Source organism: Azolla caroliniana, unplaced genomic scaffold, assembly GCF_043228905.1.
Source record: "Azolla caroliniana isolate FFs.n. ecotype wild unplaced genomic scaffold, voAzoCaro1.0.p SCAF_21, whole genome shotgun sequence".
NCBI lineage: Eukaryota > Viridiplantae > Streptophyta > Polypodiopsida > Salviniales > Salviniaceae > Azolla > Azolla caroliniana.
Window position 1 is genome coordinate 7,303,872 of NW_028230456.1, and position 23,748 is coordinate 7,327,619.

General features: G+C 37.0%; 2 protein-coding genes across 2 annotated transcripts; one reads left to right on the forward strand and one right to left on the reverse strand.

Moving 5' to 3' along the window:
* The first annotated feature begins 510 nt into the window (after positions 1 to 510).
* LOC147850561 (uncharacterized) lies at positions 511 to 7,516 on the forward strand. Its single transcript, XM_087336467.1, has 11 exons — positions 511 to 792; positions 913 to 1,224; positions 2,024 to 2,077; positions 4,275 to 4,409; positions 4,508 to 4,600; positions 4,685 to 4,773; positions 4,890 to 5,283; positions 5,460 to 5,780; positions 5,873 to 6,021; positions 6,105 to 6,196; positions 6,914 to 7,516. Exons 1-11 carry the CDS (start codon positions 717 to 719, stop codon positions 7,074 to 7,076), a joined length of 1,878 nt encoding a protein of 625 aa, XP_087192593.1. The 5' UTR covers positions 511 to 716; the 3' UTR covers positions 7,077 to 7,516.
* A 1,119-nt stretch (positions 7,517 to 8,635) lies between these two features.
* Positions 8,636 to 9,953, reverse strand: LOC147850562 (uncharacterized). Its single transcript, XM_087336095.1, has one exon. The coding sequence runs from the start codon at positions 9,491 to 9,493 to the stop codon at positions 9,047 to 9,049; it is 447 nt and encodes a 148-aa protein (XP_087192221.1). The 5' UTR covers positions 9,494 to 9,953; the 3' UTR covers positions 8,636 to 9,046.
* Between the last annotated feature and the right edge of the window lie 13,795 nt (positions 9,954 to 23,748).

Consider the following 23,748-nt stretch of genomic DNA (forward strand, 5'->3'; position numbering starts at 1 on the left):
ATGAAAACGAATGCGTATGTTATCAAAACATTGTCATGATTTTTTTTAACACTTTTTACCTTATAATAAATAATGAATACAAAAGTATGGTATTTACCATACTTACCCTCGAATGATTGAAACATTCCCGAATGCGGGATGCACGTATGGTTCAAACTTCATACTATGAATGCACATATGTGTAACAGTGTATGTATGTATGTATATGTATATGTACATATATGTACAACATGGTTGTCCTTTTCAGGCATTGTCATGAAGAATGTGTGTGTCAGTGTGATGATAAATGTAGAGTAACTACAAGTAGGAGGTAAACAGAGTACATATATGTATGTATATCATTCAAGTGTTCATATGTAGTGTAGGTTTTGATTTTGCTTTAATTGTAGGAGAAACAGACTCCAGAGTATAGTAGTATTCTTTGCTATTCCCCAACACATTCTCTCCATTCTAACTCTCTGTTTCTACTTCTCCTCTCACCTCCAAGAAAGAAACATTCCCAAAAGAGCTTTCCATACACACATGCTCTTACAACAGAGTTTATGTAAATCGTGTTGATTATTGAAGCCCCCATTTCCCCTTTTCCTTCTCTCAAGAGAAAATCTTGTAACACCTGCAAATTCAAGCCAAAATTTCATGCCTTTGTAGTCATATATCTATATATATATTATACTTTTGCCTTTTTGGTCTGTTGTACTGTGGAAATTTTGGTTGTTATGACGTGGGTTATTCTTCACTCGATATTATTAAAACCTTTCCCAAGCTGGAATTCCAGCATTTTCCTTTTATACTGTAAGTGAAGCTAATTTTCTCCTTATCTTTTTTTTTTGGCTTTCTTCACCATCTTTGGGTTTAATTAGGTTTAAGATGAGATGCTAATTCTTGGGTTTTTTATTTTTATTTTTTTATCAGTTGCATATGTTGCAGATATTGGTAAATGCGTGATTAATTCTACCTCTCGAAACATACCATTATCTCCTCACAAATCAACTAGTGACATGGGAGGTATAAATCCATCTCTACTTACCATCTACACCTTGGAAGCTCAAGCGTGTGCTACAGAAAACATGGATTTAGTCATCGCCCTCATGTCAAACCCCACAAAGATTTCGTCATCATCCAACTCCGATAACAGCCATTACATTCTTTGGCTGAATATGGAGGGCAGTAACGACAGTGTCCCATTTTCTGATGTCAATAATGATACTATCATAGCTACTACAGGTGAGTGTTTAATAACATTCCTCTGCATACTATAAGTAAATTCAATAAATGTAAGATATATTCTTTGTCATTAAAATGTGGAGGTTCCTAATACATTTGTTTATGTTGGAAATGATATAATTATAGCCATGGCCACTCTATATGTTACAGGCATAGCCTCAGTAACCAATTCTAAAGGCTAATTCTATGGTTTTAAGGGTAGGATAAGTGGGATGTGTAGAACATGTGTTAACACATGGTAGTTAAGGCGCCAAAGGAGTCAATGCTACAAAATGAACTAGCTACCCCCTTTTGACACGGCATCTAAACACTTTGTTGAGACTATGTTGTGGGCATAGCTTTTAAAACCATTTCTGAAGGCTAATTCTAATGGTTTTAAAGGTAGGATAAATAGGAAAGTGTTATCCTAGAACTTGGGACAAATTCATAAGGGCATGGAACTAGCGGGAATAGATAAGTGTGTGGGAGCTGAATGAGTCAACTGTATAAAGAGAACTAACTACACTCTTTGGCATGGCTTCTAAAGATGCTGTCGAGAGTCTATCAATGAGGCAAAGCTCTCTTATCTGATCCATCAGTTGGTTGACTTCCAAGGCATAATATAAGGCCATATTCGGTGGTATGGGATGCCAATGCCGTTTCTTGTCCTTTGTTGGGGGGTTGTTGTTCTGGTTGACCACCCTTTATTTATTTTTATTAATTTCTTATCATTAGTACAAGAATGTAATAGTGTTTGTGTGTATGTATGTTTTAATCTTCATTTTGACATATTTGTATATAACTAGTTACACTAATGCAGGTAGCCGAAGCCCATTTTTAGACAATTGTAAGCCATTCACACAACTTGAACAAAGTAAGTTCATTTTCTTTTTCTTCGTGGCATCTTTTTTTTCTGATGTATCATCGTTTACATAGGTGTGGTGGTACCTTCTTTTGCTTGCATTAGTAAGGATATGGTGTGTCAAATCGACCATTCTCAAACTCATGAATTTCTGAACCAAATGCAAAGTAATAAGCTCTCAATAAGAGTAAAAGGTAGTTGCACTGATAGTTACTTCTCAGCTTCATGCTTTACTTCACCATTGTGGTCTAGCCTTTGATCCATAATCACACAGATCGGCAACATGGCAATCGTGACAGGTAGGTATATGTTCGAAATAAAATGTACACAATCCATTCAAAATGCAAAGTGGTTGTTTAATGGATGGAAATGAGAAAGCCACAAGGATGCCACCTAAGAAAATGTACAAAACCTTCTGTGCCATGTAAATACATTAAAAAACTGTCCCGGTGGTCACATGTCACCAGGATATGGATCCTCCTATGGGGGATGCCATAGGGAAATGTAGTTATGATGTGGGATGTCCCCAAGGCCATTGAATACGTCCAAATGCTATGACACACCTGTCCTCTGTTACTATGCAAGTTTGATCATTATTCATATAATAGTCAATTTGCTCATAGTTACTCTTTCTCTATAAGATTTCATTTCTCTCTTGGATTTGTTGCCATCTCTTATATGGTACTTGAGCTTGTATTGACCTTAATTTATCATCCAGGATCCCATCTTTACTTACATTTAGTTTTCTAAATTCATACATTCTGATCATCAAGGTTTTCTTGAGACTTGGAGTATTTTTTTCTCTAGTGTCAAATTTCCCTTGTGCTATTTCGGCGAAGACAACTTGTGCGCTTTTAATGATTTCTCATTCATACGAAGTTGTAGTTTGTGAAGCAGAAATGGATGCCATTAATCCTTGGAATTGTCTTCTATTTAGGTGATTTTGAGTTCTTGTGACATTTACGTTCTATATGTTTCCTTTTTTTTGCAAAGTTACATAGAATCAACAGTAGCCTATGGATGGCCAAGATCAAGAGATAAATGTACAGATCTAGGTTACTGCAGCAAAAGTCAAGATCAAGTTTCTATTTCTATAATGATCTATGAATGTTGGTACTATTATGCAAGACTAAGGTGAGGCCCATATGTATCAAATGATCCATGAACCCTTAGGCAAAATTAAGATGTGAATCTCAAATGATCTTTGAACATCTAGGCAAAACCAATAACAAGGTCATTGTGTCTAGACTCTGCAGTAATCTATATTGATGTAGCTTATCACTCTGCAGTTATACTATGCAATTCCAAAGTGAAGACAACGTATGTCTAAAATGATCTACAAAACTCCATACCAAAACAATCATGAGACCCAATGTGTCTGGACTCTATAATCTTATCTGGATCTGGTTTGCTGCTTATCCCCAAGGTGAATGTGATCAAATATTCAACAATTGCTAATGCAACTATGACAATGAGAAATATACTCACTTCTTTGCTCTAATTGTTTCAAATAAGAAGTTCGAACAGAAGATCATTTACATAACCTTGACCATGTATTGTTGCTTCTTTGAAAGAGCTGTGCAGTTTCCTATGTTATATAGGTTATATAGTACACAGTACATACACAGAATTTTAATACCAAATTATTCATGTCTTATAAATCTATATCTATAGTCTTACGTTCGAAGCTTAGGGAAGTGATTGGTTTTTTTAATGCTTTTTGGCATGGCTGAGTTTGCACATCTCGTCACATAATCTGATGGGAAATCAGTTCATTGGTTATTTTACTAGACAATAAATGCTCTTGGGGCATTGATTACCCGTAGAGATGACAAAATGATACCTTGATTATGCCTAGTGAACGTGATGACATTGCAATTCTTGGTCTTGGATTTTGTGTTTTTTCACATGTTTTTATTCTATTTTCTTTATAATGTGTATTCTTTAATCCTTTCTTCCTTCCTTTTTTCTCAAATTATAATCTCAAACTTTATAGGGTTGTGTTTTCTTTCGTGCATTTTGAACTTTGAATTTATGCATAATTAATAACAAGCTCAGACTACATAGGGCTGTGTTCTCCTTTTGTGCACTTTGGAGTTTGGATTTGTAGTGGTATTTATGCATAATTGAGTGAGTGCCTTCAACATGTGCGGTTATTGACCTCAGAGGTTCTTGTTTTTTTCTCACACATGGATCCTAATGCTCACAGAAGACACATGTCGCCAATCATATGCCTTCATCAAGGTTCGACTGTCTAAACATGACACAACTATACCTTGGTATGTTGGTGTTTCATCTGTAGGAGTTTCATTTGACTACTCCTTGAAGGCATGGTGTACAACGGGTGAGGATTTTAATGCTTTTTAATGTTTTGGGATTGCAGACATACCACTTTTCTTCTGGCCAAAATATCTGCTTGGTTCTAATGTGGAGAAAATACAGGTGGTAGCGTGCATTCTCAGCTATACAAGCCTTGTGTCAGTGTTGGAACATCAGGTTGTCTTAACATAAGAGAGGATTTTGGTTGCATACCAGGTAAACTTATGTTAAATAATCTAAGAAATATCTCCAAATAAACTAGTTTTTTTTTGTATTGCAATGATATTGTTTATTCTGCAGATCAGCTTTATTTGCCTTCAGATGAAACTGCCGTGGAGGTTCGAGATATCACTTTGAACTCCGGAGCATGGCGATACTTCACATTTAATGTACAGACAAGCTTTTCTCTTTTGTTTTGTTGTATCTCACTGCTCGATAACAATGATGATGATGATGCTTTACACTACATCGCTATATCTGATTCACATTGGCTGCTGGTATGCAGGTTTCCAGACCTCTCTCCCGGATACTAGTCGAAATATCTCGATCACATGGTGATGTTATGCTAATTCTGAAACCTGGAGAAAATAAGGGCTCCAAACAAGAAGCATTACCATCAGAGTTTGACGTTGACAATTATGCTGATAAGGTGGGATACCAAAACAGACAAAACCATCACCATTACTATCTGATCGGAACCGGATTGTATTTCATTGGAATTTACAACAATGATGCGTGTGTCAAAGAACCATCGAAGGTCAACCTGACTATCTTGAGTGCATCTCCAAAAAGTTCTTCCTACTTGTGTCCAAGGAATTGCTCTTATCCAAATGGAAGATGTGTATCAGATCTTTTGTGTGAATGTGCAGCCAACTATGGGGGCAAGTTTTGTGAAGGATGTATGGATGCTTTTTCTACATAATTTTTGTTGTTATATCATGCTTTTGCTTGGTTACAAAAAATGTTCATGCAGTGTGATTGAAGTAATGGCATGAAGCACTTTGTTGCTTTCGTATAAAGATAGCTCAAGGGTTGACACTGACACACCTTTTCTGTCTTGTTTGAAATTATGCAGCCCTAAAAACACCAAAGTCACAACAGAATTTATCGGGCTGGCTTCTTCCCGGACAAGTAGCATATTTTAAGGTTGAGCCCAATAGTAGCTTGTTAATGAAATTTTCTCATCCCAAAAATAACTTGATCTTGTTGGCAAGTGGTGGAACCTTTCCTACATTGATTAACCACTCATTAGCTTACATCGGTAATGCCTCTGGTGATTTGGACTACCATCTTAATACAAAAACTCTCTTAGAGAGAGAGCTTATATTTGGAGTCTTCAATCTAGATTATATCATTCATCAGACATCATTCTATGATATCATTCTGAATCTCCCTGGTATGTGATTTTTAATGTATTTTTTAATACCCACATTGTCAAGAAACATTAGCTGTTTGGAAATTAATACAAGGGTGTGTGGATTTGCTTAGATTGGAAGGGACTCAGCACAAGAATGCTAATACTAGCTGCCATTTGCTCCTGTTTCATTATGTTCTTTGCCATAGCCATTGTTGAGAGAGTCTTTCATCAGACCAATCCACAAAACGTGGGTGATCGTGGCGATAGAGGGGATGAGAATGTATAGCCTGTTGCACTTTGAATTTTCAGGAAAATTACTTTTGAAAGTTACATTCTTTTTACATTTGGTGATTGAATTGTCAGGTTTCTCGTGATGATGGACTTGACAAAGGGATTATCGAGAACTTTCCTAAAGTGCTATTCACAGCGGGCAATCTTGCAATCAATGAAACACAGTAAGATTCTCTCTCTTTTTGTATGCTATTGTTTTCAACCATTGGATTGTGTTGTAAAGCCATTTTTTTGGAGGAATTTGTTAATGTGCATGATTTCGATCTAAAAGATACAGCGGACTAACACGATATCAGGAGGCAATCATGTCAATGTATATTGTAAACATGCAAGTAACGGCACACAATAACTTCCTTCTTCTAAGAACTGTTAAGGAAGGTCATCATGCATATATATTATTTTAGACATGCAAGCAATGAGGGACAATGATTTCCTTCAAAGAATTGATAAGGGCAACATTATGTTCTGAACTGATGTATTGTGGAGAAACTATTAGTTCGCATGCTCTTAGATACGATAAAACTGTGAAGAACTTGTGTAAACAGGTGAAATATACCTCTTTTTCAATAATGGACTCGTCAGGTTTGAACCCCTGACCTGGATGCTATAAACCTTGTTAATCCCCAGTTAATCTAAGGTCATTAGGTCATGAATTATCTATTCTTCCATTACCTAGTGATTTTGCAAAACTCTACTACTGTATGCAGTTGTGTATGCATTTCCGCAAATTGCATGTCCAATATGTATGTTATCTATCTGTTTGCAGGTCTATGTATCACATATCGATTTGGCAATAAATTGTAAATGCAAATGCTTTTCACATTGTTATAAGTGGAATAAAGGTATCTGTATTCAAAACCTTCACCTCATATTATTTTCAGATGCTCGATATGCCTCGGTGATTACCATGATAAGGAAGAGTTACGAAGACTTCCATATTGTCGCCATCTTTTTCATGCGGACTGTGTGGACAAGTGGTTACTTCGAAGAGCGAGCTGCCCAGTTTGTCGGCTTTCTATACAATTTGCACAGGTTTCAGAGTGATAAAAAAGTGTGGGCTCAAAATACTGCCCTTTGAAAAAATTAAATGACTCAAAAAAGTGCTCAGTGAAGCAAATCCAAGCTATAGCTTGTGTGGGTACACCGTACAACAGATCACACGTCAAGTTGTTTCCGAAGCTTTTGAGATTGTAAATGATGTTATAATGCAATCATCAATTGAAGAAGATTGCCACTGAACTAGTTTCAGATAAAGAAGATTTCAGCTCTTGCCTTGTAAGACACAAGTGGGTGGATTGAGTCCCACCCCTAGTTAAGAACTCAGTCGTTGGCATTACCTCTTCATTTGGGGGGAGCGCTCACTTATCCGTTAGCAGTATCATCTTCATGTTTCTTGTTATGGAAGGAGGCATCAGATATACCTCTTCTTACTTTTTGTATATATTAAATGCATTGTATAGAAATGTGTGTGACAAGTAGCAACTTGACATTTCTTGCATGTGACATGATGTGCCTATTGTTTCCTATGTAATGTAAACCTACTTCTGTTTTTGTAGTTTTCATCATGCTATTCATGAAAAAGAGTTGGCATCATCACATGCGAAAGAGTTGGTTAGTACTCCTGGGAACTCTTGAAATAAAACGAAATGAAGATCTATTTAAGATGGCACAATTCCCTTTCCAAAAATTCCAAATGCTAGAGAGCTTGATCCTTCCAAACCATACCAAAATCCAACTTAATGTCTAAAAACTGCAATGACAGATCCAATGGGTTATGAAGGTGTTGAATCTTATTGCAAGCGAAAACATTTTGTATTTGTGTTGAATCGTTTTAGATGTTGCCAATGAAAGGCAAGGTGCCATTGTTCTTGGTTTTTATTTGACTAAATTACTTTGAGTATTTGTGTTCAATCGTTTTAGATGTTTCTATTTAAAGGCAAGGTGCCAGTGTTCTTGGTTTTTATTTGACTGAATTACATTGATTCGCATAAGGTAGAGATATAACAAAAGAATGATTAGGGTTCCTATATTGTACCCAGATTAAGATGATAGATGTTTTGAGTAAAATCAATGATTCCTACATGATAATTAAATGCTATATAATAGTATGTACATAATAAGATGATCATGTGTAAAATATAAACAAATCATTACAATTTATCACATAGTTTCAACGTTCATCATTATTGCATTTACGGATAATGATGAATAATGCATTTTTACATTCATCATTGCAACACCATGATAATGATCAATAATTCTTACTATTCATCATTGGATGGGTTTCGCCACAGTTGATGGTCATGTAAATAGAGTAAAATATTATGTGTCCATAATCTTTGATCAAAAACAGAAAAGAGTAATCAAAAGAGACTTTTATTGAAAAATGCTTGTACAGAACAGAAAATTTCCAAATCTTTGATCACGATAATATTTCCAGCACTGAAATACCAAATAGCTGGCCCAATAAAAGATGCTCCAATCTTAGATCAGATCACAAAAAGTCTCAAACGACTTGTATAAACACTGTGATGATGATGATAACAATCATTATAACATAACATTATCTTGTACAGAAAGGAATGGATTGACTTCACCACAAATTTTAGAACGAAAAAAGAACTCATCATTTCTGTCATTCTTGATTATTACAATCTACTGAAATACATCAAACTATATAACAAAATACCATCTGATCTTATCCATCTTGAAGTCTTTTTTTTCACAACACAAATCATTGTTTTTTCCCCTTGCAGCCTTTTCTGTTTCTTCAACCCTGTTGCATAACTTGCATATACTAAGATAAGATAATGCTCACCTTTCTTTCTATCAATCTCTAGGAACTCCACCAAAATGATAAGGCTAGAAAATTTTATCAATCTCTAAGAACTCAATGAAAAGTATGAGGCTCAATTCCATATCATAGCATATGATATGCCTATCTATATGTCTACATATTTAGACATATCTATATGATATATTAGATATATATGTATGAATATATATATATATATCTAATTCTTGAGCTTGATCAATGTTTTCTTCAACCATTTCATGACCTTCGATTTTGATCTATGAGTGTGGGGCAATACTTTGATAGAGGCGGTTCCTATGCTCTTACTAGGGACACTTCCCACACTCTTGCTACGTTCTAACATAACCTCTATAGTTTCTAATTGCCCCTGTTTCTTCATATTCAAGATCATAGTTGAATCTTCTTCATCTGCTTGTTGTGATGATGATGATGGTTTTGGTTGTTGAGATGGAGGTTCTATTGCTGTTTTTCCTGCATTAATGATTGGATCATGGTGGACCTTGGAGAGTGATCCTCCTCCTGTGAAATGATTAATGGAAACTTGATCTCTCTTTAGCCTCACAAGGACTCCATCTTCATTGTAGGTCCACGTGCTTCCTGATGATCCTTGCCTTCTGAAGGAAGTTCCTCTTGTCAAAGAAGCCATTGAAAAGCTAGGGTTTAGGATATGGTTTCTTTTCTTCCTTGTGGATTGAATAAATATATGCAAAGAGTAGGCTACCTTAATGCATATGGCTATGGCTATAGATGTGATTGAATGTATAAGAAATGAAGGAGAAGGAAAAAAACAGGAGAGATATGGAAATGGTGAAATGAGAGAGAGGTTATGAAGAAAACCCTAAAGCTTTTGCTGGTGATTTTAATGGTGAAGAAAGGAAGAAGAAAAAGGCAGAGCATTAAACAGAGATTAATGAAGAGAGTGGAAGCATGGAGTAATGCTCTGTTTAAGGCTTGCAGGAAAACACACACATACACACAGAGAAATTATAGTAAAAATAAAACAAAGAGAGCTAATAAATAAACAAATAGGCGGAGATGAAAATGTTTATAAGAAAAAGAAAACAGAGATAAATACGAACAAAAAAGCAGAGGAAATAAAGAAAATAAAAGTAAAACAAAGGATGGAAGAAAAAGAATTAGATATGTTTTTAGATAACCGACTTGAAAATTCAGAACCCAAAATTATATATACATATAAGTGTGTATATATTAAATTTATTTATTAGATATTATATTTTTCACCATAGCCATTTCCTACATTCACAACAGTAGAAAAAAAAAAGTGAGCATTTATATTCTTCTTCTATGCTTTCCTTTTCTCCATTTTTTTTGGGTTTTATGTTTTTACCATAGATAGACAGAGGGAAATGAAATTTTAATTACTTCATTGATTTAAAGATTAGGCTTTCCTTTTCGAATTTGTTACTGAGAGCGAGTCGGTTTTTTTAATATTGATGATTCCCTCGATTTAGTAAGGCCTTCGTCTTTTCCGGATTTAATTAAAAATTGAATGAAAGAAGGGTTGGGAAGACATTGTCAGAATTGTTTTCTACAGTTTTTTGTTTTGTTTTCTTACTGTGTTATACATATACATACACACAGAAAACGGAAATCTAGGCTTATGTTTTCTGTATTTTAAGATGGAACGGATAGTCGCGTGTACAGAATCCAGAACACAGAGAGACAGAGAAGTAAAACACGCACCCAAAAAAGCAAAAAACACAAACAAACAAAAATTACCCCCAAAAATTAAAGAGAAAATGGAAAAGATGGGGCAATTCATTGTTGTTTACATTCTGTTATCCTTTCTTTTCTGTTTTTTTTTCATTTTACTTTTACCATTCTGAGAGAGAAGGGAAGGAGCTCGCCTCATCCATAGCCACACACACACACACAGAGACCCGCCATGAAAGCAGAGATTGAGAAAAGCATAACACACAGAGATACACAGACAGACAGACAGACAGACAGACCAGAAGAGAAATTTCCCGCCTTTTTTTGGGCGGACGGTTTCACACTTGGGCGGGTTAACGTTTAATGGGTGAAGGCGGGGGGGGGGGGGGGCATATTGCTCGGGGCCAGTCGAGCTTCCGAAAGAAAGGAAACCGAACCCCGGCCGGATTACGTATGTATGTGTGTGTGTATATACTGTGTCTAGTTAGGAATGGATTTCTCTCCATTCGTACGTAGCTTGCGAATAGTTGAGAGCCATCTCCTGATCGATACCATTGTCTGTCACGTCAGATGAGAATCCTGCTAGATAACGCCACCTGACATGGCCTCCTGCAACAAGGTGCTTCACATGTTGTTTTGGTGTCATTGAGTACTACTGTGTGTTTGTATCGTATTGTGTATTGTATTGTGAATCGTGATGTAAATAGATAGATGGATGGATAGATGCGTGTATGTTAAGGGGGGAGGTGGGGTTTGCTTTGTGGGTGCTTGGAAGAGAGGAGAGTGGGGGCTCGAAGGTTCTCCCCCGGGCCTCCGTAGCAATGTAATCTGGCTCGTGAATCATTATGAGATGACTACAAGATTCGCAAAGATAAAATAATAGTAGAACCATGAATCCATTGTAATGAAACGATGCTATGTAGCTTGACAAGCTCGATAAATAACGTGAATAGTTTTCCGTCTTGGTTAAAGTAAACTTCACGAATGCGAGACGTTCTCGGACAAATAGTTGGGAGTCTCTTTAGAAATGAAATAAAAGCGAACGGCATAAAAGATCCTATGGTGAATGGTGAACAATTTTATCCTCCCCTTGTTGGTAGAAAGCTAAATAGGTTGAGTGCATCGTTAAAGGTTAAATATGACGATCATGTCAATTAGATGTTATTGGCAAATCACGAGATAATTGTTGAATTATGAATCATTGATTATGCATGTTAAGTTGTGACATGGAGTATATATTGTAGACTAGGTAATGGAAATGACGCTTGAAATCATTTCTTCCCGCTTTGCTCCATGAATGAAGTTAACAATTATACTCATTTGAAATAATGTTGCATTTAATTACCAAGGGGGAAACGGAAGCCTATTCTTCAGGCACATGAATGACAATAAAGTCATATTGTATGGTAAAGTCATCCAAATATGTATGTAGACTTTTTTTTTTTTTTGGAGGGGGGGGGGGGGGGGGGGGAGGAGGAGCTAGAAAGCAACCTTGGGTAGAAATGCTTATCCAATGAGCTTAAGACAACAACAATTGGGAATTGGACAACGACATTTTCGAGTGTTGTTTTTGTTATGAAGGATGTAAAATCCTTTAATAGCGATAGGTTTAATGTCCTTGCAAATGTGAAGGACATTGATTCCAAATTTGGTGACAAGATGGTTGACTATTATGAACAATCCCGCTAATAAACATACACTGGTGATTGCATTATTCGATGGTCAAGTGAAGCAAGTACCGTCAACTTTTAAGAGTACTACTTCTAGGGTGTCCATGTGTTTTGTCGTGTCATTTTATGCTTCAAGATCAGTGAAGCTATATTGGAGCATTGGCACCCATGAAGTTCCTATTGACTAAAAGGTTTGTCCTACCTACTTCACATATGACATAATATATGCCTTGTCGGTTCATTGGCATGAAGTTCAAGTGGGAAACACCATAGAGTTTGTGACACAAGCAAGAGAGGATGCCAATTACTATTGGGTGTGTCAATAGAACAAAGTAGCAAATTAAGGGAACCATCTTTCAAATCTCACTCTTACTCTAAAATAAACAATGAAAAATATATTAATTAAAGTGCTTTATCACTTTGTGTTAAAATTAGGACAACACCTTAAATCATCGACCAACAACACACTTTAATTGCTTATTGGAAATAACTAATTGTGATCGTTTATAAAAGTTAGAGCTCAAACACTTAAGATAAAGCTTTAGAACTCAAGAAGAAGAAGAATTGCATTAAGGAAAAAATTGAGATCTCACTTCATTCGTTTGTTGTGGTTAGCAAATGTTGAAGTGGGCAATGTAGTTTGATGACGTTAAAAGATGATTATGTATTTCATCAAATTATGGTTTATTTGGCAAAACTTGCAAAGTAAGCATTGTTACAAGGATGTTTGCACGTGAATACTAACATCAACCTCAGGCGAATTGGTGTTTGATGGGTGGATAACATTGCTAATTGTAAGTACAAATATGTTGTATGATCATTCTGTATCGCCACTTTCGTGGCTCGCATCTAAAGCACAAATGAGTGGAATGTAGACAAATATTGTGCAAAGTGGTGGATAAATGTACAACATAGTTGGCTTTCTCAATTGTCGTTTCACTACAAGTTGTTCATTTCGAGAGCGATAGTTTAGGGCTTTAAGCTTGGCCCTTAAGAGGAGAGGATTGACACCAAGCACATGGTTCTTTTGTATTGCTCAAATGGAAGACAAAATACATTGATACGTTCAATGCCTTATTGCACTGGAAATTTGGAAATAATTATCAGAAATAAGAAAAGTTTCATCGTCGTGTTATATGATGCCTAAAAAATGTATCTTTAGCCAATATGTGCAGGCGAGGAGATGGAATTTATGTTCCAATTTTTTAGGTATCAAGGTTTGCAACATGATTGTAATATGTGTAGTGCTTTCATGTTTGATGGTAGACATGGTGGTGTAAATGTATACATTAGAAAATTGAAATGCCGGCTTTATAGCAACTGGGGATGCTAGAGCAGGTGGGGATTGTTTCATCATGTGGGTATTCAATTTTTTTATAGCATTGGGGAATGTCCCTATACCTATGTAGGGAACAAGGACAATAATATTTTAATGGTGGTTTTTACACAATTAACTTAGTTGTATGGTTTACCAGAGAGAGAGAGAGAGAGAGAGAGAGAGAGTGTGTGTGTGTGTGTGTGTGTGAGAGAGAGAGAGAGAGAGTGAGTGAGTGAGGGAATAAATCTAAGGGGACAAAGTAAAAAGGCAAAAGTGAAGAAGAAACTTAATAGAGCAAGAAAGATAAGCTTTATCGTATTTTGCATTACTAGGCCCATTCACAATGGAGTGGCCAAAATGTCTTTTCCTTTTTATCTCTGCATTTAAACTTGTCCCTTTGGTATTGACATGGTTGGAAAATGTATGGGATATAAAACGTACACCGAGTACTTTAACAAGTCAATCACCGCAAAAAAGATCCATAAAGTCTTTATCTTGTTAGGGTGTAGTCATTCTTGGAAATAGCCTTCTGTTGTTGAAGCTTGCAAGGTTGTGTCTTGGCAACAAACATATTGCTTGGATTTGCCAATGCCTCCTTTAGTATTTTTACATCTTATACATAGCCAAGCACGTGATTCCATGAACATGCTAGTAAATGATACCTGACATGACTAGCCCAACCTAGCTTTTTGACAACGTAAATAAACTTCTTGAGCCCATCACATCTAGCAAATTGTCATCAATGTATCCCAAATATACCATTCTCTAACAAGGATTTTGATGAAACTTGCACTTCCAACTTGAGAAGTTGGCTCTATCAGGTTTGTTGTTATGAAGAGAGCTTCTTGTTTGCATATGCATCTTTGTGGTGTTTTCTTCTTGTTCTCTTTGTCAACTTCCTTCTTCATGGCATAGAAAGTGGTGGAGCTCTACCATAGCAAGGACAATCAAGCCAATGTGTATGAGCTAGTTCCTCAAGGATGACTTCAATGACACAACATTAAAGTAATGGTGATGTAGTAAAACAATATCGCATCTAGACCATGACTAAATAATTTTGTAATGATGTGTGGTGTATGCAATGATCGTTGGTTTGGTGGAAACAACAAGTCAAAGAGGTTCAAAAGAATTAGTTGCAAGTTTTATTTCTTTAACAATGTCTACATGGGCTATATTTATGTTTGTGCGTTCAATCAAGGAAACTTTCTTTAATAAATGTAGATAAGCAAATGAAACCCTTATGCATGTATATTTGAATTATTCCCCAAACAAAGTTTTTCGTACTTAACGATTATGAAAATTTGGCTAATTATGTGGATTTTTACAACGGGACATTCAACTTTTTGCTTGGGTGTGATATTGGGCTCTCTAGATACTATGAGCCATCCATAATAAAAATGTTTTTTGGCACAACTTCTCATGTATATGAGTTATTTAGGTATTTTCCTTAATGTTCCATTTATGTTTGTCTTGTCTCTCATGGCATTGTTGGACGTTTTTTTTTTCCTTGAAAGATTTTCTTCAATAGTATTAAAACATCAAGAAAGTACAAGTAAAAGTTATTTGCCCGTAGGCTTACAACGTAATGTATGTACACCTAAACTTGTACATACAAAAACAACTTATATAGGGTTGTTGAGCCTTAAACGATACATTAACATGTTGGTTTTATATCAAGAAAAGGTCCATGGAAGATGATAATTCCATTGAGGTCTTTGGTTTGTGATTACAAAAAGAGGCACCTTCCTCCATAAGTGAAGAAGCTTCATCCTTCTTTTATGAATATTTTCTGGAGAACCAGACATGTTATCATACTGCCCACGAACTATTGTCAACAATGTTTCCCATATCTCAAGCAATACCTCTGGAATGCCAAGCTTTGCGGCATCGTAAAGTCGATTGCATCTACATTTCCATAATACCCATAATGTTATTGTAGTCACAGTTTTCCAGATCTAGACAAATCACATCTGCTTTCGAGGTTGCTGAAACGGACTAACTAATATCAATCTTCTGTTATATGCCGTCATGGCCTCTTGTATATCATCTGCCTCATACCACATCAGGCTGGAGTGTAATATTCCCCACACTGTTGCTCCCCATGAGAACAAGCACCTTCATTGTTGGACATTTTTATACCATGTCTTTTTAATGTCTTTAATCTTATTGTAAATATTCTTTGTGGGTTTTCATCTCTTCGAGGTTTCACAACATGAACATAGCACAACGCTAATGTATGTATGTATGAAGTTACCACAACATTTGCATACATCTCGAGTGATGTATAAGAAGATTCAAGAGTCTAATCATAATTGGATGGTTATTAGTTGGCTCTTTGCTTTGTCACGTTCAATTTTTTTTCTTCTAATTAGCTTATCCTAATGGTAAGTTGTTAAACAACATCTTGGGTTTGAAACCCAATTTTCGTACCACTCTATTACTCCATACATATTTCGTAATTCACAAGATGCTAATTTTCTTAGTGGAATGTAGGGGTTCAACCCATGACCTCTTGATCTCCATTGAGAAACCTTACCAATTGAGCTACATCAATCTTGGCAAAGGTTCTCTCTCTCTCTCTCTCTCTCTCTCTCTCTCTCTCTCTCGTTTTCTAGCCGTTTGTGATAACGATGACACAGTCTGTTGTCGCGTTGTCGTCTGCTACCGTGCGGTGTTGTCTGTTGTGTTTTCTGTTGTCCCGTTGTTGGCTGCGGTCGTCTATTGCCGTCTGATGTCATCTGCGTGCTGCACGGTCTACTGTTGCGTTGTCGTCGTCCGTTGCCGTCTTCGGCCGTACTATCGTGCTGCCTTGTTCTTTTCTTGACGTTGCCTGGTGCCTCTTGGTGTACGTGCATGGTTTGCATTGTGATTGTTGTAAAGTGCGCAACCTTAGACCATTGAGGTGTGTGGGTTTCACCTCGAGTTTCTTGCCTCCGTTAGTGGGTTCTTTCGCCATGCTCGTCGTGTGCTACGAAATGTCGATGTGACTGCGAAATACACACAAACTCGGTTAAGTCTCGCACCCATTTATTTTATCTTTTTCTTATTGATACCACAATGACGTCTAAATGAGCTAAGGAACATAAGGATGTATAAGACGAGGCTATAAGTAAAGAGGACTTTTTAGACATGTGTAATCGTTCAACAAAAATAGAGATGGATATGAGAAAATGGGTGAAAGACGCCGAAACCCACAAGAAAAAAGATAAAGAGGAAAAAGACGCCCTCAAGTAACAATTGACAACGGTTCGGTTCAGTTTCGGTTCGGTTTCAATAGTGAAAAACCGCGGTTTAAACGGTTTAATGGTTTTTAATTTATTTTTTTAAAATTTAAAAAATGTTTTAAAGCAATTTTTTCATTTTTACACCCTATTCTCACATTTTAGGAACATCTTAAAAATTCTAAAAATTCTAAATAATGAAATATTATAAATTTTAAAAATAAAAATTAAAAAAATTAAAAAATTAAAAATTAAAAAATAAACCTATGTTGAAAACCGAAACCGCGGTTTTTACGTTTTAACGGTTTCAAAAATGTTTAACGATTCGGTTTGGTTTGGTTCAGGTTTCAAAAAATTTAAATGGTTCGGTTTGGGCCCACTCAAACCGAACCGTTGCCGATTGTTACCCTCAAGGCTGAAATAGAGAAACTTAAAGTGGAAAACAACAACCTTAAAAAACAACTTAATGACATCGAAGTATCTTGAGAGGATGATGAAATATTTTCCATAGAGGATATAAAAGACGAGATTAAAAAAGTTAAAGAGGAAGTTAAAAATAACATAGAGTTAGCTAAAACGGGTTGGGTCGATGTGGTTAAAAGAAACATTAGAAAATAAATAAAAGATGAAAATATTGTTAATTCCACCCTTGAAGAAGAGAAGATGCATCAAGCCCAACGCTTAAATGTACGTGTCACTGGGCTCAAGGAAGGTGCATCCCCATACGAGGATGCACAAACACTTGGGAAAATGTTAGGATACACAAATTATGGCCCTACCTATCACCAAAGCTTGGAGGGTCGGACGTGACACAAGTAGGAAGAGAGCCTTAGTCCTTCAATTGAAAGACTTAGACTCTAGAATCACTTTCTTTAAGAAGAGACCAAATCTTCGAGGATTGGGTGGGAACCCCATCTATCTCGATGAAGACCTCACTAAGATGCAAATTGAGCATCGCAAGAGTTGTATGCCATGAGTTATGCAAGCTCGTAAAGAAGGGTATCACGCCTTTTATCAAAACGGGCGAGTGATCATAAATGATCGCACTACTCATTGACGGCGTGTGGCCCATGTGACAAAAAATACACTTAGGACGACCTTATGGAATTGTAACAATGCACTTTGGACACACCCCGACCGCCTAGAGGAGATATTAAAGGTATCATATATACTTTTCTTGGTAGAAACACACCAAAGCCCAAATAGAGGACTCCCGCGAGTCGAAGGATTTCGTTGGGAGTCCGCTTTTAGACAAACCTCACGTCGATGCTCTACCAGGGGATCTGGAGGTGTCGCAATATTGTTTTGGAGAGAGCTACATAGGATAGAAATATCGAGGATAGACCCAGAAGCTAGTTTTATGTGGGTGAAAATCTCCACAAGCAAGGACAAGGCAGTATTTTTCGCCATTTGTTACTTTCCCCCGAAAGGATCTCGTTATAATCTGGCTGGCGAGGCGAGATTAGTTTATGAAGGAGTGCCACATGGGCCTTCTCCATATGAACCTCTATCGGATTGCATAATCCGATATTCTTCCCAAGGAGAAGTATTCCTTGTAGGAGACTTCAATGAGAGAACACAATCCCGACAATGCACAATATTTCAAATGAATAGAAACCTAGAAATGGTAAATGTTGATCCTTTAGACATAGGCACCACACGTAGATCAAAGGATGAAGGCTCAGACGCCATGAGCTTTGGCCATCATTTGCTCCAACTTGGTAGTTAGCACCGGATGGTCATATATAATGGTTTAGCCAAGTGGCTAGGCTCGAAAGAGCTCATATGTTTCCCACATGGAGGAGGGGAAAGCAAAGTTGATTATCTAAAAGGACACCCTGAAGCTACCCACATGATTAACTCCTTCCGGGTGGCCCCATGCCCTATTGGTGCGAATCATAGTTTCTTATACTTCGAGCTAAAATGCGATATCTCTAACATCACCAAATCTAGTCAACCACACCATCACACCACAATACATTTCACACGTGAGCTCTCTGACATATACTCTTGACATGTTCAAGCCCATCTCTGCTTCCTTGATCCCTCCCTACCTTTAGAGAGCCTTAGTACGAAACTCACACACATCCTTCACTCCGCAATAGTTAGCAATTTCTCATATACAAAACACTCCAATCAAGGTAGATTAGGATATATACCACAAAATAGATGGTATGATGAGGATTGTAGGAACTTACATAGACAACTTACAATATCGCAACTTAGTGTTAGTATTACCTCAGTACAAGCTCGCAAAGAAATGCGCAAGATGACACTTCATAAGAGACGAGCATGGGAGGCATCCCAATATTGGGAACTCTACTATATGCTCATGAGTAGCTATTACACCACTTCATGGAAGAGATTACGGGAACCAAGACCACAAACACCCATCGAAGATTTCGAAACCTAGCACACATATACAGAGAGACTTTACCAAATCCCAAACCAACCACCCATTCTAGTGCCTTCTACACCCCGACCTACCGTGGGGACACTTTTCACGACCTCTAGGGTCGCGAAGGTCATAAAGAAATTACAACATAGGAAGTCCATGGACCACACAGGATTGCGAGCAGAACACATCATATATGTGAGAGAGTTCCTAGATCCCTTGCTAACTCTAATCTTCAATCGTGCCCTCGCGGAGGGTTTTCCACCACAATGGACCATGAACACAGTGGCCCCCATACATAAAAGGGGGGGACCCCATGGACCCAAATACATATAGGACCATAATGATAGGTCATACCCTTGCTAAATTATATGGTGCAGTAATGGAGGCAGAGCTTAGCGATTATATGGAGACCCTAAATCTTCGTGCACCTGAACATGCTGGCTTTAGACGAGCCTTCTCCACCATTGATCATATCTTCACACTTAAATGCATAATTGACCAAACTAAGGCTTGAAAGAAGAAATTATATTGTTGTTTTGTGGACTTCCGCAAAGCCTTTGACACGGTTCCTAGAAAGCGTTTCTTTGATAGGCTTAAAAGCTTGAGGATACTAGATGACATGGTTTGGGCCATCTATGCTCTATATGAACAAGTGTTCGGGTGTGTTCGATGCTCAGGTGTCCTATCCAATTGTTTCACTAGTACTATTGGTGTAAAATAAGGTTGCCCCCTATCTTCGACTCTTTTTGGGATCTACATTGATGAGATCATAGATTTTATTGCTCGTAAAGGAGGCAACAGAGTAGTCCTTGGGGATACACAGGTTTGTATCTTGCTCTATGCAGACGACATTGTTTTGCTTTCTGAATCCGAACACGACCTACAAAGGCACCTTAACGCCTTAGATGACTTTTGAGCACAACGAGGATTGGTAATGAATCTAGGGAAAACTAAAGTCCTTATCTTCCACACATCGACCCAAGTTAGAGCTAAGTGTCACCTAACTATCTCCCATAGCCCAGTTGAGGTGGTTGGATCATATGTCTATCTCGGAGTCACTTTCAGTGCCCACTCAGGTAAATTTTCGATGACACAAGCAGGGAAGGATAGACTTACGAGAGGACATGCACCCCTCTCACTCCTCGAGAGACAATGCCATCAAGCATACTTTCAAGAGCCACGGACTAAAGGGTGGCTCTCTGACTCATTAGTGACTCCCTCCCTCATGTATACATCAATGGTTTGGGCTCCAAAACTACCATCTTTCATGTGGACGCAATTAGAGAGACCATTGGTGATAATGTTATCACGCCAACTCCGAAGCAAATCGACAGTACCACATGACATTATTAGGGCTGAGTTCACTTTACCCCCGATGTTAGTAGAGACACTTTTTCAACGTGTAGTCTTTATCCAGTGGATACATAGCCAACCACAGGATAGAATATCTCATCAAGCCTTTAAGGCCTCTCAATCATTGTATGAGTCCGGCTATACTAGCTCATGTTGTGGCATGATGGTGAGTTGGCTTCTTGTGAACGGTCTAGACATTAATAACCTCCCTCCCCTTAGGTACAACCACACGATTGATAACACTTTCATCTCTTATGAGGACCGCAATAAAGTAATACGCCAAGAAATATGGCAAATTTACACTCGGTATAAATGGATCACCCCACTAGAGCCACTCCCATCTAAAATATTGTACTATAAGGAACACTTCATACACTTCTCTAAGCTAGTTTTTATTACGCGGCCAAAATATCTAGATGTATTCTTACCACATGCACTAAGGGTTGTCATTGGACAACTTAGAATATCATCTCACCAACTTGAGATTGAGAATGGTTGTACTAATAGAGTTCCTACAGAGGAAAGGATATGTAGGTTATGCCACATAGAGATAGAGGATGAGTACCACTTTACATGCAAGTGTCCCACCTATGCCGAGATAAGGGCAAAATACCAAGACATACTTGGTTCCTCTCCTACCCTCCCCAAACTATTAGATACTCTAGATATAAAGAAATTAGGTAGATACATCCTAGAGCTAAAACAACACAGAGAGAATAGGCTACAAAATGCTGACAATAATGTTGCTAATGTTCCCTAACATGTAAGAAATGAAGTTTTTCAGGAACAAGGGGAGACAACGAATGTCGACTCACCTGCACCACTCGGCCTTTTCCTTGATGAAGCAGAAAACCAAAGAAGAACGAGACGCCCTCGGATGATGGGTTTCAAAGCAACTCGATGTGGTGTAGAAGCAATAAAGAAAATAAGGGAACGTGAGCTACATCGCCTAGAAGCCATGGCTGGGGCACTATATACATTGAGACCATGGGTCTCACCCACACCAAAACCCTTTGACCTCCCATTCGAGAGGCTTGGGTGGAAATGAAATTAGGCTTAGTGCAAAGTCACTTCCTTTTATCGAGTATACCATGTTTTGTACACTACTAGAACTCTTTTAGTTTAAGTTCTTTTTTTACTTTATTTTATTTTAGTTTTGACGATTGGATAAATACCCATTTTGTTGTAAACCAACTGTCTCATAGGCCAATTTTGGCCTTAAGAAGACATTAATATTTCTTTCTTTCTTTCTTTCTCTCTCATAATAAGCAAGCTAATAACAATGTTATTCCTAGATCGAGTTTATATATCACAACTACACTTCATGAAATGTGAACCATGCATTAAAGGACATCCCACCATAGATGATCATATGATGGATCACGATTCTAAAGATAACATAGACATGTAGGTTGAATATCATTTATCTGCTCATCATATTTATCATTTGAGAAACATTTAGGCATGTAAACTACAAATCATCCATAAATAATTAGATAGATGACAAGAGACAATCATATTTCTTGATTAAGAGTTATATAACTGGTGCTATAGACATTTGTAGAGGATAGAGTAATGTGACACATTCAATCCTTTGGATATTATCTATACATTTTAAGTGTGTTCACTCAATCGAAGAAGTTATGAAATATATGTTACAATATATATATCAAGAATCCAATAATTTGACTTCCATGTATAATTAAACAAACCCATGTGACATTATTATTTGTGAGCTCTAGCTATTTAGAAGAATCAATTAAGATGTATGGTTCTGTTATATGAACCCAATTGGTTATTCAAGAATTTGGACATATACAATTATTACATATTAGCAACATTCTTCTAAAGATAGGGAATATATTGTTTTTAGAGTTCTCGTTTGAGAAGTTATTAAAAACCCATTGATAACTTTCTAATTCCATTAACGTTAACTTCTGATTTCCTATAATTGAATGCATGTCATGACCTTTCCCTTCCATTTTTATTGTCGCATAGGTACACATGGAGTTCTATTATGGTGATAGTTTCCACAATGGGCAAAATTTTCTCTCATGTCGAGCTCGAGCTCATCATCGGAGCTCATTGTGAGAGGTCAACATTGAGCTTGAGCTTCAACACGAGTGTCACCCAATTGAAGGACACTGAATCCGGGGGGTCCAAAGATGTGGGTTTGAATCTTAACAATTGCTGAATTTTGAAAACCCCAAGTTCTTGTTTTTGTTGAGGTTTGTGAGCCAAGTTGTGAAGAATTGTGAAAGTAGTTCGATTTTTTACATAGTAGCAACTTTTGTGAGTTGCAAATTTGAGTGATGACATGAAGGGGATGCTTGCAGGTTTTGTGAGGAAACAAACATGTTCTTTTTAGGACAACCTTACCAAATGCTTTTTTCGTATTCATCCATTGCTGACTACAGCTGGCTTGTTTGCCCTATGCAAAAGAATGACTCCATAGATTCCACAAGAAAACATGTGATTTCAACCATGAAGAGTCTTTTGGCATTGATTTCTTGTGAATAAAAACTCGTAGATATGTATATACAAATAAATTTGGTTGTAAATCAATGAGCAGTCTTTAATATATATATATATATATATATATATATAGATATAGATATAGATATATAAAGGAAGATGCACCTTAGTATATTACTTGAAAAGTCTACATAGAAAAAACAGAAGGAACCATTTCATCTCACTTCTTATTGTAATATACAAAATCTAGTACATCTGATCAAACAAATGATTTCATATATGAACAAGTAGAACATTACTATCCACTATCCAACATAAAAGAAGATATGGCATAATTCCACTTCGGACCAACAATTGTATCTGAAAATAATTGAAGTATTTGCCATTGGTTCTTAAAGGCCACTTGTTGTTGCCACAAAACGTCATCTGAACCCTTCAAATCATCATATTGACTATGTAGTGTGTGAACAAACAACGTCCAGAATTCAATAAGCATGGTGTTGAGTTGTATGTGGACATTGTTAAAAACAAAATCACATCTCACTTTCCATATTATCAAAAGAGCCAATGACGTAATAGTACACCAAATGACCAGATTTTTAATTATGAACCGTGGAATAGAATAAGGAAACGAGGTGAGAGAGAGGTGTCCATAAGAAAAACAGAAAACATGAGAAGCATGCATACTTTCATACCTCATAACCTCTCCATGAAGGACACCCACAATACTACACCCCAAGAGAATATTGAATGAGAGTAGTGTTGTCTCAACAATAAAAACAACTTACTCCA

Coding starts and splice junctions, on each gene's coding strand:
- LOC147850561 (XM_087336467.1), top strand. CDS start 717: ATGACGTGGGTTATTCTTCACTCGATATTATTAAAACCTTTCCCAAGC. Junction 4,774..4,889: donor GGCGATACTTCACATTTAAT/GTACAGACAAGC, acceptor GCTGGTATGCAG/GTTTCCAGACCTCTCTCCCG. Junction 5,781..5,872: donor TATCATTCTGAATCTCCCTG/GTATGTGATTTT, acceptor GGATTTGCTTAG/ATTGGAAGGGACTCAGCACA.
- LOC147850562 (XM_087336095.1), bottom strand. CDS start 9,493: ATGGCTTCTTTGACAAGAGGAACTTCCTTCAGAAGGCAAGGATCATCA.